At 41.6% G+C, this 20,212-nt stretch overlaps 1 protein-coding gene across 1 annotated transcript in view; it reads right to left on the bottom strand.

The window, feature by feature from the left end:
• ARVCF (armadillo repeat gene deleted in velocardiofacial syndrome) overlaps positions 1–20,212 on the bottom strand; it is a 150,407-nt gene that overhangs the window by 104,141 nt on the left and 26,054 nt on the right. Inside the window, exon 2 of the mRNA XM_019470783.1 lies at positions 3,293–3,331. Coding sequence (XP_019326328.1) covers positions 3,293–3,331 — 39 coding nt within the window. The remainder of the gene's footprint in view (positions 1–3,292; positions 3,332–20,212) is intronic.

Below are 20,212 nucleotides of genomic sequence, written 5' to 3'. Positions count from 1 at the left end.
CTGACATTCTGCCCCACTGGTCTCCTTCCAACTTAGGTCTGCACTTCCAGCTCAGTCATGTCCTTAAGGCTATTTGCTGAAGGCATGTGGAGGAGAAAGGAAGACAAAAAAAGGCAAGTCTGCAGGAACACATCAATCCAACAAGTCTATCTAGAGACCTGCATCAGATTGGTATCCCAATGGGACATCAAAAGGGAAGAAAATCACTGGTGGAGTTTGTTGAACTTGGTGTATTTGTGACAGATCTTTCTCCAATAAAAGATCCATCTCCCCAGCAGCTGAAGACTCTCAGATCTGATTACCATCACATTCTCCTGCCTTGTCAGAGCTGCCTTTCTTTCACCACAGCCTGAAGATCCCTGCTGTGCTCTCTGCTCTGGATTTGTCCGGAGAGCTTTTTGTGCATCTCAGTAGCGCAACAGCTGGACTCCAAGCTAACCAGCACATGCACCTCACGGAGCCTGTATCATCCGAGAGGCAGCTGTAGAGGAGACTGTCTTACTTTTTTAGATCGTGCTTCAGGAACAGCGAAACAAGTAAGCCCTCACGTACAGCAGCACTTGCACTACTGCGAGGCAGGGCACCTTCTGGAAGAACACGGAGGCCTTATGTTCAAGGACTGCCACGTGCTGCACCCCTCCAGTTCAAAAAACACAGCAAGGTCCAGGTCTTCAGCACCAAGCACAGGCGCTCAGTCACACCTATCTAAACTCTTCACAATCAGAGGAAACACTGCTGCAATGACGACACATTATTCAGGCAAAATGGCACCGAAACAATGAAAAGCACACAGACTAGCCCGTACTGAAACCTAGGCAGTGTATAACACTGGAAAGAGTTTGCAAGATAGACAATGATTTTAAGATGGGAATACATAAATACCTACTTTGCTGCAGATAAACTGATCTCCACCTAGTAAGCCTACTTCTCTGGTTAGATGTCACGTGAAACAAAATGTGTTTTTTATATATATAAATATATATATGTATATATACAATGGATTCAGTTCACTTCAATGTGAACCCAAACACATTAACCTATGACAAGCTTCAGGCTCTCTGTTAGAGCTCTCACACAAGCTCTACCCTAAGGCTGGTCAGTTCAGAACATAAGGAAAATGTTAGCCCTAAATGAAAGCAGGCTGTCCTGGCATGGGGTACCAGAATGAACTCAGCCACACACCACAATGCACTAACTGTTTCCTGAACACTTACACACTTCCTTTGTCCTTTAGAAACACACACGACAAGCGACTAACAAATAATGCCAAGAGCTTTTAAAGCACCAAGGTTAAAAAGGAACGTTTCAGCAACTGAAAAAAACCCTCAACTGCACAAGTTTTGAAAAGCCACAAAGAGCAGCTTTTTTTGCAAGCAGGCATGGTAATTCACCATCTGAAGGCATCACACCTTTCAGGGAAAGCAAGAGGCGGAGGTGAAGGAGAAGGAATCAAAACCCAGACGAGGCCTGTAGTAGTAATATTCATCCCTCAAGTACTGCAGGACACACTGGGGTTCTGTTCAGCCACGCGGTAACTGCCCATCAACAGGGAAATCTACAGTGCTTGCCCAACGGTCAACAAAGAGGGCTTTTATGCTATTTTAAACAATCTGAAGTGTCTCAGTTAATGGAAGACCAGGCAATTGGCCCTCAACTATTTCTAATTGACTGGAATGATGGATGAAGCTAAAGGGAAAGCTGACCCACTGAACTTTTCCATACAAAGCTAGAAAACTGAAGGAGATTGTAAACAGTTTATAAGAACAAGAAGTGGGAGAGGCAGAATCCCAGAGGCTTTGCTCCCCTCAACCCGCTGTTAAGTTGTTTCAGACGAAGGAAAACAAAGAGCTTCAACTCAGAGCAACAAACAACAAAAAATACAGGGGAAGGCCTAAACAAATAGGGTATTTTTCCCATGCTCTCCTCTCCTTTCTCCAGTAGCTACTTAGCTCTGCCATGCAAGCTGGTCCTTTGAATCAGAAAGGGCAATTTGTCACTTTGACAAGTAAGACGTCTCTCAGGGCTCTGTATTGCCTTGCCCTGCTTTTCAGATTGACTGGGTGTTAACCAAAGATGTCAAGACATTACATCTCAGTTAGCTTCAACAGATGTGATAATATATACTTAAAACTTAGGTGTTAATCAGTCCCACTACACTAAAAGGTAATGCTCAGAAAATCACGCACGCCCATTGATTTTCAGAACAAAACAATCACTGCTAGCTTTTGTACTGCAAAAGGGCAATACTGCTGCAATGTGATAGAGCAGTTTGCTGACCTAAACAGCTCCTAGGAGAGAAGAGTGAGGACACACATCTTCCAGGTAAGGAAATGGATGCATAATAGGTTCAAATTCACAGCACCTATCTTCAGACAGCTTAGCGAGGTATCTAAATGCACAATAACTTAATTCTTCCTCTTTAGTCAAAAAGAAGAAAAAGAAGAATAGAAGCTTCAGAGAACAGTTCAGATCTTGCACAGACTAAATCACCTCCTTGGACACATCCAGCTCTTGCCACCGATTCTGCAAGTTTCATGACATCAAGCACTTCAAGAAAGCATTAAAGCTGGGGGATGAATCCAGGCCTCAGAGTCCTGATGTAAGAAGCCTGTGGTAGAACCCGGAACTGGACGAGGGTATCACAATTCATCATTCAGTCCCTTAGTCACAAGCCCTTTTTCTCCCCCAGTGGTTCAGCAAGATCAAGTAGTAAAACAGAAGCATAAACCATTATTTTTAATATGAAAATGATAAAGGCAAAAATCCCAAAGAACACCTGGCACACACAGTGTTAGGGCTAGCCCTATTTCTCTTAGCTGTCAACAGCATGGCTAGTGTTTATTTGGAAAGTTTGCTCACTAGGAAACCATAATAAATGAGCAGGAAATGACTGTTTCTCACCAAGATTTGTACAGAAAGTTCAGTGGGATTTGCCAAACTACCTCCCAAAGACAAACACAATGCAAATCTGCATGCCCAATCTTTGACCAAACCCAGAACAGATCTGACTTGCTTCCTCTCTGGAGTCTTTCAGATGAACTAACCAAGGCTAAATTAAGGAGATTTTTAGTGGGATGAGGTTACATCATGGATTACAATTTTCCAGCAAGCTTTTTCCTTCATCTCCACCTGCTGCCTCTACAATGCTGGCATTAAGGGTGGTGTGGGATGACTCATTTGTACATTCCTTTCTGCAAGACAGGCATTCAGCTTTCACTTCTTGGCCCCACAGAGTTTGGGTCATAAATTAAACTGACACATGTATTACTAGATATCAAGTCCACAAACTTACATGCACATAGGATTCAGAAGTACAAGCTAGGTCCTTCATCTAGAACAAAAAAAAAAAGAACCATCAGTTTGGCAGAGTACAGCAGCAAGTGTCCCAGATTCTACCCCAGCCACTCAAACACACCACTACTGCGTTAAACCAAAATCTGCCAGACCCAGCCTGTCAGTTCTAGGCTAACACATGCACGCCTACTTGCACTGCTACGAAACTACCTTAGAGAATTGCTTTTTAACTTCAAGGCAGATGTAAACCATCTCTGCATTCTTTGAATTACAACCAAGACTGGAACATTATTTGGGTGTCCTAGCAGCCATATCAGATCAGTGTTAAATTTAACTAATCTCCTCACCCACCCACAATCTTGCCCTGTAGATCTGAACTACGCAACAAAAATGCTTTTTGTGGCAAAACACACCACCACAACACAAAAAGCAAAAAAAAAAAAGCTTTTATAATCTTGAGGGAGACAGAACAAATGGACTACTGATGAATTTTTAAGACTGCATTCCAAGAAAACTGTTTCTTAAATAAATTATTGCTCATTCTAGGGAATACAAAGTGACTGACAATAAATCTAATCACCTGTCTCATAAGAAATGTGCTTGCCAATGTCTCCCACTATAAAGCACCAAAGCAGGTTTGCTTGGCACCAAGACAGCAGGACTGCTTCAGTCCAAACAGCTCCCCAAGAGATTACCCATGCTAAATCACATTCTACTTCTTCCCTCTGCATCTCGCCCTCTTCCCTCCCAGCCCCACACCAAAAGCCACCGTCTAAACAAAACATAGCAGGAAACGTGTGAATGGCCTCTAACAGCAGCCCGGCTCTCAATATTAGAGAGCAAAAATGTGACAGCAGGAAAGAAACTGTGCAGGAGGTCTCTGGATAACTACAAGTCCATTTGAACACCAAAAGACACAAACAAGCCAACAAAGCCAGAAGCCGCTCCATCTGCTGTAAATCTTCCAAATGGAAGAGATTCCAGCAGAAAGACAATTTTCCCAAGTGCAATGCAGTTACTGTGCTATTTCAAATACCCAAGTGAGTTCACCAATGGCTTTTTTTTCCAAAAGTCCGTTTACTTCACACATTATCTGTTTATTTCGTAAGACTGAGCTTACCACCCTTACTTGTACATGGACAGTCCTCACACAGACTGGAAACACAGCAGGTAGACTTGGCTAAGCCAGCGTTAAACTAGCAATAAACAGTAGAAAGAGAAGGAAAAAAAAAAAAAAGATGAGAGAGAGCACTTGGATACTAGGGAAAATGCTGAGTAAGAACATTTCATCATCTCTGTTTGGCATCCGCATGGTCACTACTGGGACAACCTGTTCAGCTCTCATATCCACAGCTGTGGAGGGATGCAGATAGCTGTGCTGTGAGCCCACTGCAGTGTAACAGAACAGCCGAAGAGAAGGATCAGAAAGGTCTCTCATCCAGCCCTAAGGTCCAAGCTATTCTCCTCAAAGAGAAGGTCAAAGGGTGATTTGATTACAGTTCAAGTGCCTAAAGGTGTAATGGAAAGTTGCTAGAGAACCCTTCAGCCTCACACATAAAGGTCTAACTAGCCCCAATGTCAGGAAGCCAAGGGCTGACAAGACACACACGCACATTTTGTTTTAATTTTTAGACAGCAAGCGTGAGCGGTGCAAGTAAGAAAAACTTAATGATAAAATTTTGCTAACCACTTAACAGGTTAACCTATTTATTTCTAAGAAATATGTTCCTATTTAATCAGAAGCCTGATAATGGAGAGGTGCTTATGTGCATGCACACAACTACTCCTACTTGACTGCTACACCGCTCTGAAGGTTTTTCATTCTAAGAACAAATTATTTAAAGCTTGTGAAGGACTCCCCCCAGCTAAGTATACTTAAATGCAATAAAGAGATTTTTGTCAGCCAGGGAAGGGGCTAATGAAGGTTCCCTGTTCAGCAATGGTTTTGGCTTAAGGAGTTCCCTCTCCTCCCACCAGTGAATGATGGTGAATCCCCTTCTCAGCCGGGCCAGCAGTACTTCAAGTAAGGCCAAGCTGCAAACCAGAGCATTGTGTCAACTCAACTGAGAAACCACCATCACCACGGAATGACTGTCTGTCCCATCCCCCAACCTCTGGTATCCTACAGCACAGCTCCCAAAACCTGCTGTGCCAGCATAACTGAGATGGCTGTGTAATAGTAGGAACCAGTGACTGAAGGAAAGGGGAAAAAAGAAGAGATGAGGACCATTTATCCAGGTACTGTCACGTAGAAAATTAATGGGAAACCACTGCGTCCATTCAGCGTATAATAAGAATGCTAAATATTGACAGTCAGGCCATTTACCAAAGACTGCTATTACTACATGATGAGCATGAATCTCAGAAAGGAAAAGTCATTTAAGCTAAGGTGGAAGTCACTTGCCCAGAGGTAAATATCTTCACTAGTAAAGTAAAATAGCTCTTAATTTCTTAGTTAAACGTGTTTGGCTTTTTTTCATTTTACATCAGCTCTGGCTAAGTGTTCCACATGCTTGCTGGAAATATGCATCTTTCTGTGACCACTCTTATCGGCACTGTGTATACAGTCAGCACTTCTGGATTAAAGCATTTGAATTGTAACATCCAATCACATTTGCCAACCATCCAATTATTTACATAGTATCTTTTTTATTATTATTTCTGATGTGCTTTTGTTTGGCACTTCACAATGGAATTCAAATATGATAACGATTAAGAGGAGACACAGCCCCAGAGCCAGCAATCTAAGTCACTTTCAAACGGGTTCTCAGAGGGCTTTTCAGAGAGCCATTTCTCAATTAAACACACACAGATAACAAGAGATCATGCAGGATGAAATTAAGGACTTGCTATTAATGAGCATCAGTCAGAAAACTAGATTCGTGCTCTGAATACTGTACTTCCCTACAGTTGGCAAGACAAGCTGCAAGATTGCTGTTGCAACCCAGGGACAGGACAACCGTGTTTCACTCCCACTCCTTGTTGTGGTTTTATGCCAGGAAAGGGAATCTTTAATTTTTCCAGAGGAGCCCTGCCAAGCTGAGGCTGCAAATAGGATATGGTGTGTTAGTAAACTTCTAGCCAGCTTGCTCACACCCTGGCCAGAACTCTTCAAAGTGCCTAATTCCCTATGTACACGCTGGCAGCAGTGACTACCTCGCTTTCATGCAAACCAGGCTCCTGTGTTAGACTCCCTTTGTTATTTAGGATTGTGCAGGATATGTGGCACCCAGATACCCAGCCTTGCCTTCTCTCCTTTATACAAAAAGGAACTGCTTCCATAAGACCCACCTCCGCTACTAAAATTTTGGCAGAAATAAACTGGTTCTTACAGTGAAACTCCCGTAAGTGCATTAGAGGAACAAAGTTCTCCGTAAAGCATTAGCAGTCCTTGTATCATCTATACACACAGCTGTCTTTCTCAGAGTTCAAATGAAGTTGTTTTATTTTTCTTCCAACTCTTCACACAGAATCAAAGAATAAACAGCCCGTCATCCCACCCACCTTTTTTTAAACAGTTGGACAGACTCAATCAGTACAAATTTAGCAGCAGCGAGCCCACCGCCAGTGATGAACACCCTGCCATAAACACTGTTCCTGCCCCCAGGGCTCACCCTTAGCACAGCACTGGGAATGTCCTTAGAAATACACACCAGCAGGGTTCATTCTCCTTTGGTTTTCAGCTTTTGGGTTTACCCTGTTTCTAAGGGGAGAATGGTATCTTTCAATCCCTTCCCAGAGTCCCCAGCAGCACAAAAATATCTCCAAAAAGGTGCTGCTGAACCCATGAGTCAGGTTTGCTGATCTGGACTAACCCATCATTCATAATGATATTCTTAACAAATGAGGACATCCTCAAGAACAGTCTGACAGAAATCCAGAACATTCCACAGCTTGACTTGTTAAATCAGGGAGTACAATAGTTATTAACAGACAAAACAATAAGCATGGAAGAGAGTAAGTTTGGCAAAAAGTTGCAAAAGCAATGCTGCGAGCCAGAAGCACACCAGGAAAAGATGGGCAGAGGAGAAAAGCATTACAAAATGCACAAGTCTATCCAGGGAAGGGAAACACAAAACAATAAAGCATGGCAGGGAAAGGGCAGGGGAGAACAGGAAAAAATGAGAAAAGACAGAATCCGTAAGTGGGAAGAGTGTCATGTGAAAGCCACTGATTTGGCTTTCACATGAAAAAAAAGTGGTAGGAAAAGGGGAGGAGGGGAGAAGTACGAGAGAAATATTTCAGTCTTTAATTTCATCATTTTAACGCTGCTTTAGTTCACCATATAAATCTTTTGATGAATAGTAGCTCTCTCCAGACATGGCAGTATATTAAGATTCTTTTTTAAGGCTTTCCAAACAACACAATGTCATTCTTTGGCTTTTTATGTGGATTGCCTAGACTATGCTTTTGTTGCTAAGCTCTCATTAGATGAGTATCTTGTACTAGTACTTACTGACAGGGAGATTATAAAATACGAGAAACCTGAACCCAAGTCCAGCATTCAATTTTACACAAGCAAACACTCACAAGCAACAGTACAATGCCTTGCTTGTGACTTAGCGATACTTCTGTATACATTCAGGATGAACTGATTGTGCCTGAACTGTTCCACACCGGCGTGTGAGCAATTCATTTAGGAAAGGACAGAAAGGGTCTTTTTGAGACCCTCCCGGAGAGCACAACTCCGGACGTATCACGAGCCATCTCCCACACCAAAAGCTCGTGGGCCAGCCCCACCATCCTCAGCCTCCCAGCAGGCTGGCTCACTGCGTCTGACGCACGAGCTCAGGAGCGCTGCCCTGAGCCACAAATACTGGGGAAGCGCAAGAACCGCACAACACGGAGAGGGAGCCAAATTAGTAAATCTTGCTTACAAGGGATGATGGTTAGCACGTCAGGAGGAGCAAATGTAACAATCTAGCTATCTGGGTGGAAGACAGATACCCATCCTGAACAGCAAATTCTGTCAAACACCAATGAACACTTGACACACCACAGGCGGAAAACTACCCTGATTCTACACTTAATTCAATTATCCATGTCAACAGTGACCAAACACATCAGCATTTACAGCTTTCCACCATTTATCAGTTCACACATGTGGAGATTAAATCAACTTCTGAATAAGGCATCATCAGCAACTGTGATCACAGAAAATAAACCAGAAAAACATTTTTGCCAAGAAGTTTAAACTGAGTACACACCTCCATTTAGAAAATTAAAGGAAACCTAAGGATAAACGTATCATTCACGTAACAAAAGCCACCCAACATATAACAACAGGCTCTTAGTATACATCTAAAATGTGTTTGGAAACCCAGAAAATACACCAGATAATGTGCTCTGTATACCCTCAGCAGCAGACGTTACAGCTATTCTTAATCCTAGCTTTGTAAACCTTGTAGACATAATTCATTGTGCTTTTGGATCCGTAATACTTTGCAAGGCACTGCAGTTTGCTGGCTTATAAACATGCCCCGCCAGCTCACTGGGTAGAAAGATTCCTGCTGACTTCATGCATCATTTCAGTTGCGCTCATCAGGGATTAATAATTTTCCCTGCTAAGGATATAGGCTGCAAGTACTAAGTAGAAAAGGTTATGCATGTGTCTGAAAAAGACCGGTGACATTTTGATAGGTGATATTTGACTATACCAATAAAGACATCAAATATAAATTGTACTAATGAAAACCAGGGTCCTTTGTTAAAAAGTAAAAAGCACATAAACAACCCAGAAGTGACTGAATACTGCTCAGCACTGCTTAGAGCATTGAATCATGTTCTGAAATAACCAAATGATTTCTTATTTATTTACAATTCACTATTTATAGGTGCATTCAGAGAGTTTTTCCTTGAGAAAGGGAAACAGGGCATGTGGCAGCTGTTCTATCATACTAATTTATACATGACCACAGATATTAAAACATTAATAAAAGATGCTTTATTCTCAACTAATTAATTTCAAAAATATCAAACTTCTTGACAAGCTGCTCAAGTAAGTCCTTCTCTAACCCAAATACCTGCTGCTCTTTAGAAGATGAGACATTTAAACTCGGAGCTCTCTACTTTCTCCGACCCACCGTGAGCAGCCGTGATTGTATCAAAGTGGCACGACTTCAGAAGGTACGCTGGGGAAGGCGCAATACAAGGCTACTACTGGGAAATATACCTCTTCATACAGTATTTGTGTCCAGCCCTACCGCCTCCATTCATTCTGCCAGTCATTTACAATACAGGAAGACAGTCAGATTCACAATTAATTTTATTGGCAAGAGAAGGTCAAGTTGTCCTGTACTAATGATGTTTTGAAAATTCCCAAAGAAAAACTGACAGCAAAAGCCATATAAATACATACAGTAAACAAGCACTGAAGAGGCACTTCACTATTTCTTCCGTGAAGCTCAAATAGGATATTTAAATTTCAAATCTTTTGGAAATTTTACTGCTTTTTAAAAGACATAATTGATAAAATTACTTTGTCATCATAAAAGCATTTTATACCCATAACTTCTCCAAGACAAAGAGAGATCATCAGATAAGCCTCTGTATTCTTTGCAGACCTTTATGAAGAAATTTCTCCTCTTTTTCACATAGTTGCACACATACCACAAGAAATAAGACTGTTTTTTAACGGAGAGTATTTCATGTAATGAGAAGAACCCGAGAAACCATAAAGGGAGACTAACTTAAGCATTTCTGGTTCAATCCTCGACCAGTAAGGTCACATCTCAGCACACTGCCAGTTCTGAAGCACTGCCATATTTTGCAATGAAGGTGATTTTCTATCATAGGCTATTTGCATTCCAATAATAGGTTTCCATCTTTATACTCAGCAGGAAGTAAGCAAATACCAATATAAATCCATATAATTAGTCTAATGGAATTTTACACAGTTAAAAAAAATCTTCAGAACAAAATCACTGAGCAAATTGCTTCAAGAACATTACCTTCACACCTGCAGCAACACCACAGCAGAAGAAATCGTCAGTGAAATCCATTGCTTACAGCATTAAGCAGCATTTTGCAGTTTCAGCAGTCAAGCAAGTTCAAATGGTCAGTAGCAAATAGCTTTTGTGAACCATTTATGTCTTGTAACTACTAAAAAAGTTTCACAAGAGAACTTATTAGTTGTCAGGACCAGGTCAAGAGATTTTAAGATCTTCACCGTCAATCACCATACAACACCACAAGCATTAGTTTACTGTTCTCTCTTGGAGCTATATGATCTTGATGACAGACCACTGGACGTTTTTCTAAAAGAAAGTAAATTAAATGGACGCTTGTAATTCAGCAGAATTGCCCCGCAGTGCCTATTAACTACTCAGCCTACAATGCTCAAGTCTGTGCAGTACCACATACAAATGCAAACAAAGCTGTTTCATATTAAGAGGAAGGCACCGACAATACACTACCCATTCATGCAGCAGCTCTTTTTCGCAAGTGTATGTATATGCTTCAATACATAAAATAGCTACATTCAGAGCTGGTAATTCCACATGCACACCACTGATGAAGTGTGCTTCTAAAAACAAAGAGAACATAGACTGCCGGGAGCTGGCCAGGCTCAGCTAAGCAGTCCACAGGGCAATGGTGAAAACCGGCATGTGTTGACATCAGTTATATGTGAGAACGCTGGTGGCTGAGACACAGCTTATACATTAACTGCAGTCTGCTTTTCTAAAAGCCTGGCAGCAGTAGTCTAGAGGAGGCAGTCCCTAGCCTATCAAGAGAAAAAACAAGTAACAATTCAGGAAAGCATATTCACTATCCACTCATGCATGCATGCAATCTTAGGCCAAACAGCTGATGTGCTAAAAGGTTTTCCCCAGAGGAAAAGTGTTTATTAATTAATATCTACTGAATTAGTTGGTTCCCCATATGCTCTGCTGTGCTTCTAAGACTGCAGCCCTATCGATATGACTGGAAGGTGTCAGATATGGTGACTACCCAGGAAGTTCATCAGGACACTTCAAGTCAATCCAAAACACTGATTTACATTTTTCTTTTCACCAAATTCAAAGTGTGTCCATCTACGTAGAAGTCACGGAAAATGCATCTAAAATCTCCAACCCATAATCACTTAAAAGAAAAAAAGCCAACACATGCTCTTACTTCAAACACAAGTGTGGCATATAGCAGAAAAACAGAAGGAAGATGCTGATTTGAGGCCATTGGCTCATCTACCGGCCCATTACCTGCAGTAACCCTGGTGTTCCTTTCACACACTTACCACTACACTCCTTACACCAATCTATTCCCAGTAGCTGGTGCCACTACTACCAAACTAATCTTTATGTCCACCATATCCTCTTCTCCTACTCCCTTTCATCAGCGCCAGAGAAGTATTTTTGGATTCTGACTACACCTGGCACAAGTCTGTACAGTGACATCATTTTGCCAATGTTATCCATCTCATTGAGAGACTTTATTCATCACACGTCAGCTGTCAGCTGGCAGGGTCCACGACTCCGGTCATTCCTGGTATTGCAGTCATCCTTCACCAGCCTGTCTGTGTAAGCTCAGGCTGTAGTAGCAGAGGAGGGAGAGCAGTCCTACGACCATCTCCTCTTGTAAACACGCGCTAGCACAGGTTGTGCATTCTCATCCATGAGGACAGATTACTCACCAAGACGTTCCTCCTCCACTGCGATGCCACCTCTCCCAAACCCCCTGGATGCACCTACACAGCGCACAGGCCAGCAAAACCCTTTGTCAGATTAAGGGATGACAAGCACCCATTACGGCAGACTCAACAGATTCAAAGGTCTTTGATGTTTATTCAGTCCAGGTCTCCAATTTCAGCATTCCCTCACGTACGCAATACCCACTTAGTCCAATTCAGAAACTTGAACACCAACAACTATAATTACCACACCCAGTGCGGAACTCAGACTGCAGCAATAGCATCCATGACACAGATGAAGCTAGCTGCCCCGGGTCCCTTTCAGAAATATTCTAAAGTCAACATCTCTAGAAGAAAAGCTCTGTCCCAGCTGAATTAAAATACTGCGTTCCAAGGTTTTACTACTGTAACACCACTACACCACCACACTGTCTACTGCAAGCTGAACAGGCCCAAGGACCAGACATTTGACCATTGTTTAGACAGAAACTGCTCTCGCAACATCAGAAAGGTCTTGGATGCAGCTGTAATACCATACTTAAGACCTCAAGAAAAGGAAGTTGAAAACAGCTTAGCTGTAGAACTTCAACAAGACAATTCGGCTGCAGGAAACGGTTAAAGCACGACACACAAGAAACATTTATCAATATGCACAGGTGTGATTGTAATGCACTCAAAACTAGCTTCCTACAGAGGAAGTTGCCACCAGGTCACGCTGGTAAGAAACAGAAGGGGCTGTAGAGAGGCTTAAAAATCGCATTCCTAAATCAGAGGCCTTGCTAATAATAATTTCTTTACAAGTACATAATAACTAGAACAAAAATTAAAGCTACCTTCAGAGAATAACATTTGCTGTGAAGCAGGCTGCAAGTGACAGTCAGCAGGCTCTACGCTACTTGTCTGGCAAACATATTTTCATTTTATACTGGGCATATGACAAACAAGACTTTTGAAGTGATCAGTGTAAAACATTAGCACACAATGCAGTGGCTAGGAATGCAGCAAATAAAAAAGGTGGGAAGACTCCTCCTGTCTGGGAGAGTTGTTTCTGAAAGATTTGCAACGTGCCACATGGAACTAGGTACAGCATTTCATCTTTCTGAGAGATGACAAATCCCTCTCAAAGCTATGAGCTGCTCCTCTTTAATTCAGAATATCTGCCCCATCCAATGATTAAATCCTTTGACATTTCATTTAGGAGGAGGTATTTCTCTTCCAGACAACTAGTAAAAAGCATACAACAACAAAAATGATAAATGTTCAGTTTCGAGCCACTCTGATACAGCATAAGTCTACACAAAGGATTTCAAGAAGGAGTAACCACAGTACCCACAACATCATGTCAATATAACCTCAGCAACCCCCCTGCATACAGACTGAGCTGTTCCTAGAGGCACCTATTTGCTCCTCAAGGATTCAGGCTTGAGGGTATCTTTTCCATGCACTTCACTTCGTTTTGGTTCACTACCCTGCATGCAGATATGGAAGACTTCATAACACATTTGCTGTCCACCTGGAAGACATAAATGATTAATTTCCAAGCAAATCAAATACAGACAGCTCTTGGGCTTTCCTCTGTTTCTTCATTGCCTTCTTTGAAGAAAAAAGAACAGAAACATCATGTAAAATCCAGCTAGAGATACTAAAAAATTGCAGTATTTTTCAGTCTCGACACAATAGCTGGGGATTCAAAGGTTTTAATCAAAACCCATGGATTAGAAGAAACGATTTCAAGTACACAAACTGCATGCCAGGTCAAATCTTGTCTCCTGTCATACGAGGTAACCATTATACAGTGGATTAATTTGCAAACATTATTTTAACTGGGTTTTATATAAATCAGACTAGGTGAGATGCGAAGATGTGATTTGGCTTCACCCCTAGGAGCACAGACACTGAGGAGCAAGCGAGGCCTTATGAGGTCCATGCTGAAGGAGGCTCTGCATGCAGAGACAATTCAGTTGGTGGTGAAAGATTACATCCACCGTGACTCGCCACCCAGTCCTTTGAAAGATGTCATATTCGTTCTTTCATGCCTGCAGTGCAGCTCTGAGGAATGGCTAAACATAGCCCAAGGGCAACCAACAACAGAAGTGACACACTCACTTCATCAAGCGCCAGTTCAGACCCTTACAGACAGCTCTTGCTCTAAAGGTATTTCAGAAGAGCTAACTCAAGCAGGCCACGAGAAGCTAACGCACCTCAACTGGCGGAACATGAAAGCATCTGACGAAGGGAGGGGGGGAAATACCAATTAGGGATTAGTGAAAAGGGAAAAAGTCACAGCTACATTTTCATTTATCTATAAATCCATGGTTTGTGCAGTCAGTGGAACCAAGCCATTTGATTTAGATTTATCCCACCTATCAGTCTCTCTGCCCTTGAAAAGGAAAATACTGTTCACGTTTTTCAAGACAGAGTTAAAAGGAACTTCCTGCAAAGATCTCCCCAGACAAAAAGCACTAGTGACTTCTTGCAAGATATAAATATACCCAAAAACTCTCAAAGTTTCTGACTCCAACTTTTGCTTTGACAGTACAGGTCGTCAGATAAGCTCTTGATGCCTTTTGTAGTTGTACATTACCTGGATGCTGACTGCAGGAAAGGTACAGCTATAGCTTCTCAGAGTAACTCTTGATACAAATACTCTGTCCTGAAGGAAGAACAATGCTCTTTTGAAATAAAATTAAACCACTGGTAAAGCAGAGCAATTACTCTGGAGTGAAGTCACTTTTAATAACAATAAAATCCATGCAAGGACAACTGTAATGTATAAAATTTACACCGGAATAGACTACACAGATCAGCACAGCTATCCTAACACATCTGTCTTTGTCCAAATTCACAGGATTTTTTCCTTGGTATAAAGGCTTGCAATAGGAATTCGGAAGAATATATGGTATAATCTTTGACAATTTGATATATAGAACACACAAAATATCAAAGTACAAAGAAAAAAAAAATAATCAAGAAGCAGCTTTATGGAGTGTGCTTAAATGCTTTGTTTCCTGCCTGAAACTTGCCTCCTGATGGAGCAATCCACGACGACAAATGACAGAAGTGTTTCTCCCATCCAGTTACCATTCCAGATCTCCGAGATGTTCTGGGAACAGTGGGAGGTAACAGTCTTGGGAAAAAATAGGTGGATGACTAGGGAATGCAAAGTACCAAATGGCTGGACTGTTTTAGTAAGGAAAGGCCAGATGAAGATGCACACGTAGCGTGCAAAAGACGACGGAAATAAAATTGCCTTGATTGATCTGATTCAACATTGCTGAAGAACAATTCACAGCTAAGGATTTACTAATAACATTCTCCCAAGATAGGCTTCAGCATGACAGCTGCGTTTTGTCTCTCTGGTGACACCTTTAAAAAGAAAACCAAACCACGCATATAGTACATACAGCAGCATCCACTCCCAGTACTGGTCTGTGCAGTCACAGTCAGCTTCTTAAGTCTTTTCCCCTTTGTTCTTCAAAAAAAGAAAAGAGGGGAAAGATCGCATCTGTGACATACCTTAAAGTATCAGAAACTCGGTCAGCTTTTGCAATAATCTGAATCCCCTTGCATTTTCTCACAAAATACATGACTCTTGCACAGAGAGGACGCTGTACTGCAACAGATAAAGAGAAAACCTGCAGAATTGAGGTCAGGGGTTTACACCACTGGTAACTGCTATTCTTTTTCATTGGGAGAGGCAGTGGGCTACATGTGGTGTGTGTAAAAGAATGAAAGCTAAAGCAAACAGCTTGGCAAGTCTTGTTAAATTATCTGTACCGAATAAGAATCGTAAAAGCCATGTAACATATAAAGAGACTATTAGGTTCGGTTAAGCCAACATACACTGATCAGGAAAAGACATCAGAATATTGCCAGAAGTCCCAGCGTGAAAGATCTCCAGTTTAGGGTCCAGTCACCAGGTTTGAAGTATCTGGAGTCCTACAGCTGACCAGGGGTTACAAGAAGAATCCATGAGCATTCTAGTGTAAGCAACTCTGCTGACTGATGGCTCAGGCCTAAAAACTAGTTGAGGGAAAAGAAACAGCAGCTCAGAGAACGGCAAAAACATTGACCGACTTCCACATGTATTCTAACAGTACCTGGAATACTGCGTTACAGACATAATTGGATTAGACAGTAAGCCAAATATCAACATTTGATGAATTGATGATCTCTATTACTGTATCAAAGAACCTGAGAATTTTTTGACATTTAAGAAAACCAAGAAAGTATTTTCAGAAGTTGCACGTGAGTCACTTAGAGTCTCTGATGTTCCCTCTCTAAAGGAAGCAGACCATTGTGCTATTTTTCCAGTGAAAGCCACACTGCATTTTCTGTTTGTGGTGTTTATTAATTAAAAAGAAAGGGGAAAAAAATCCTCTGCTAGGGCACAGCTAATGGTAGAATGAACCACCTCATTCATCTAAATAAAGTCAGCTCTAAAACATGCAATAACCATTTAAGTGCCTACTCTGTTAATTATTTCACTGTTTATCTAATTCATTATGAGCATCTAAATAATAAGCTCATTCAGCATAAGCTGAGATCAGACATTGAAGACAACAGTTCAGACTATCTAACCTTCTGCTCATTGTGGGTCTGTCCCCTGCAGCCTAACCCAGCAGCTTTATTGGGTTTCTAACCCCCTTGAGCCTGTTCAATCATTCCACAGCTCAATACAGCACAGCTTTATGAAAGCTTCCTCTGTCTCGTCTAACATCAGTTCCTCTATGGCCTTTGTGTGGCCTTTGGGGATGGTCACCTCCGATTTTCCAATTTTATTTCAGGAAAAAAGGTGGCCTTCCAGCATGAACAAGGACAACATTCCCCAAGGGAGAGAACATGTGAATTGCTGTATTATTAACCCACTTTCCTTTTCCTCACTTGTTGCTTTCAAATTCATTATTTTGCATACAGCTGCAACAACAACTGTTCCTCTGAAAATCAGGATTTCTATAAGTACATAGTAGTGCTCACTTGGGAAACAAGTGCAACACACCTTCGAGAGGGCATGAGGAATTGCAACTGCACCTCCCACATGCCCTTCATTATATCCTTCATCCACTCCCTTTCAAAAAGGCATGGCACTTGTAATTTCCTTAAGAAAAAGACAAAGTGCATTTCACTTTTCCACGCTTCATTTCAGTTTGGCGTTTATATAGCTCAGAAGATAACTACACCTTTTCTGGCAATTTTAACATATGATTAAGTGCACCTCAAATAGGGGCACTTTAACCTTTCTTGGAGATGGCAACTGAAGTCAGCACACGTACTGGCCTGAGAAGTTGTATTAGCAGTTCTAACGCTGTTCTCTTCCACTCCTGAGGAATGATCTAATCTTCAGGTAGAGTGCAATAGCTGGCGCCTTGGAGAAAAATAAAAATGGGGAAGTAACTGTGAGCCTTTCACTTGGTCGACAAGCCCGTGACAACTTCACTCCAAGTGGCAAAACACAACTGGAACGAATCAAAACAAAGCCCCAGCCACACTTGAGTTCCTGCTCAGGGAGTGGTGTTTTCCTCAAGTATTTCCAAACAGTGGGCAGTGTGGGTGGGTGTGGGGAGTCAAAGCCTTCAGTACAAACTGTTTATTTAAGTAACTCCTTTTAATTGTCCTTCCTCGCATAGCAGATTTTAGCCATGGAATCACTTGTGCTCTGAGAAGGGGTGAATACGTACCATTGTGACTGCAATTATAGCACAGTTACTAACGCCGATCTCTCCATTTCTGAAATAAAATCTTCTTAAGCTAATAGTGAATTAAAGCATTAAAAAGCAGTGAAACTGATTTTCCATTTAGCAATAGTAGAGGAACTGCCAAACAGTTTACTCTTGACTGTTTACCAAGCACCTGAAATGATGCAGACCATTACTTCCAGCAGGCACCAGGGATGTTAACCTGAAGATTTACACAGGAGGCAGAAAATGATATTGTAAGACAGCCACAAAAATGCAACTGTACAATAAATATAAAACTATATGCTCTTCTGAGAAATTACAGTAATTTGGGTGTGAGAGAGCAAAAAGACTTAAGTCTGGCCAAATATTGTTAGGACAGCCAGGGACAAATTACACAGCACACCAAATGCCAATTAAATATATTAAACAAAAGCCAACCATCTTGGTCCGTAAATTTTTGCCTCCCAACTGCTGTGTAGGCACATTATTTAGAGCAGCTGTGTTATTAAAAAAAAAGCTCTTATGCACACACACAATTCTGTGTAGACCTTTGACCTTGCAGTGAAGGACTTAGTGTATATTTAGGCCAGCAGAACCTACCTGACTAGTGTCCCAGATTTAGCACTGAGAGGAAAATTCATCTACAGCATAACTCTATTAAATGAATGTGGCTTCATTTAAGTCAAGAGCCAAGTCTGGCTCATGCAGCCAATGCACAATTAAGTATCAGGTGAGCAAAGTGTTGGAAGGAAGAGAAATTTCTCAACTGAATGTTATGAACCAGGATAAATAAACCACAATGACAAGGGGCATCTTTGAATTACAGCTCCATCACAGTTAAGCCATAGATTCTCAGCCACTTCACAAAACTGAGAAAAAATGCGATCACTTCCCATTTTGCAGATGGGCAGCCGCATGCTGAATGCTATGTCAGCAGCAGCGGGTCGAGTCGAGCTCTTCCCTTTTGACTCACTCCTCTACCCTGGGAACCATTCTTACCTTTCCAAAAGACTAATTTTCCCACAAACTCATGGAATTTACTTTCAGTCTATTTCTTAACAACTCTTAAAAGATCTTTTAGCAATCTCAAACAGTCCAACTCAGGCCAATACCACAGCAGCTACCCTAAAATGAAAAGCCCAACCTGAGTAGAAAGCTTAGTGATGCAGGACACCTTTCATCAGGAAGCCTCATTTAGCTACCACCTACACTGGCATGTCTAAGGCACAGCTCTGCTAAATCCATGTCATTGCAACAGTACAAATGAAGGAACACATTGCTTCCACCAGGATAAAGCCATCAGAAGAAAACAAAAGTCGGGGGGGGGGCAGAATCCAACTGGAAGCTTTTATAATTTTTTCTGGAGTGTTATACTACTCTCCCCCACCTCTGAAATGTTTCAGGAACTCACACAAACACGTTAAAAAACACATATTTGAAAAGACAGAAGCATATAACAGAGTTTGTCCTGGAGGCACAAAACAGAACTGGGTCAGAAAATTGGGTAACATTTGACTTGCTCAGGCCAACACAATCAGGCAAAAAATGAAGTTTTGATTGGATTATGGCCATGCTGGCTTCAAGCAGTTATCTCCTACACTGACTTCAGTACTAAATGCCTTGAGCAATGACACTATCACGTTCTGCATTTTGAAGAGGATGTGGTTGGTTTCATCCCTTCATGTTTGCACACGTATAGCGTCCCTTCTTTACCCACCAGCAAAGAGGAAAAACCTTTCACAACCTTTTCCTGAGCTTAACTAAAAATCACCTGGTACTTGTCAGCAAAACCAAGAGCAGAGCAGTCAAATGCCATCTTAGAGCAGGTGCTCAAACCTCCTCTCTTGCAACACCCAAGTGTGCCCATGCAGGTACTGCCATTCGTGTTACACCATGCAGTGGATATGAATGGAGCCCCGAGCTTCCCGCTTCTCACCATTTATATCAAACCATTTTGAATATCACAAGTATCTTAATATGAGATGACTTCCCAGTATTGCTTAACCCTGCACTGTTCTGTTTTACCTATTCCAAAATTTACACTGCTTCTCTGCTGCTAGAAAGAGTCCCAGGGGTAGAAATTTTCAGGTCTGTTCCTAATCACCGTTTCTCTGTAATGGGCCTTCTAGTCCCTCCTTTTTTGTTTTTTATTTTTCTCTCCCATAGGAGGAAAGGAGGCAAGATTTATTCCCCAAAAATTGTTGAAACAAGACAGCCAAATACAGGAGAAAAAAAAAAAAACAAAACAGAAAGCAGTGGGATGGTAGCAAAAGTGGATAAACATGGAGGTGAAAGCACAAGGGTGGGACCCCGCTGGGAGCCAGTGTTAAGAGCTATTAACAACACGCAGTGAAAACCATGTTTAGACAAACCCTGAGGATACACATCTGGATGGTATTGACAGAAGTGACCTTGCTACAAAGTAGGGACAGCAACAGCTCTCCAATACCACAGGAGATGTCCCAAGCAAACAAAGGCCCTGTTTTCACTCGTATTGTATAACTTGAAATAATTCAACCACCTTACAATAATATTTTACAGTGCACAATCACCACCTTCTCTACAGCCTGAGAAGTTCAAAACCAGCATTCTTTTTAAAGGCTACTTATTTCAT

This window comes from Aptenodytes forsteri, unplaced genomic scaffold (assembly GCF_000699145.1).
Source record: "Aptenodytes forsteri isolate BGI_AS27 unplaced genomic scaffold, ASM69914v1 Scaffold79, whole genome shotgun sequence".
Taxonomy (NCBI): domain Eukaryota; kingdom Metazoa; phylum Chordata; class Aves; order Sphenisciformes; family Spheniscidae; genus Aptenodytes; species Aptenodytes forsteri.
This window is presented reverse-complemented; position numbering and strand designations above follow the sequence as displayed.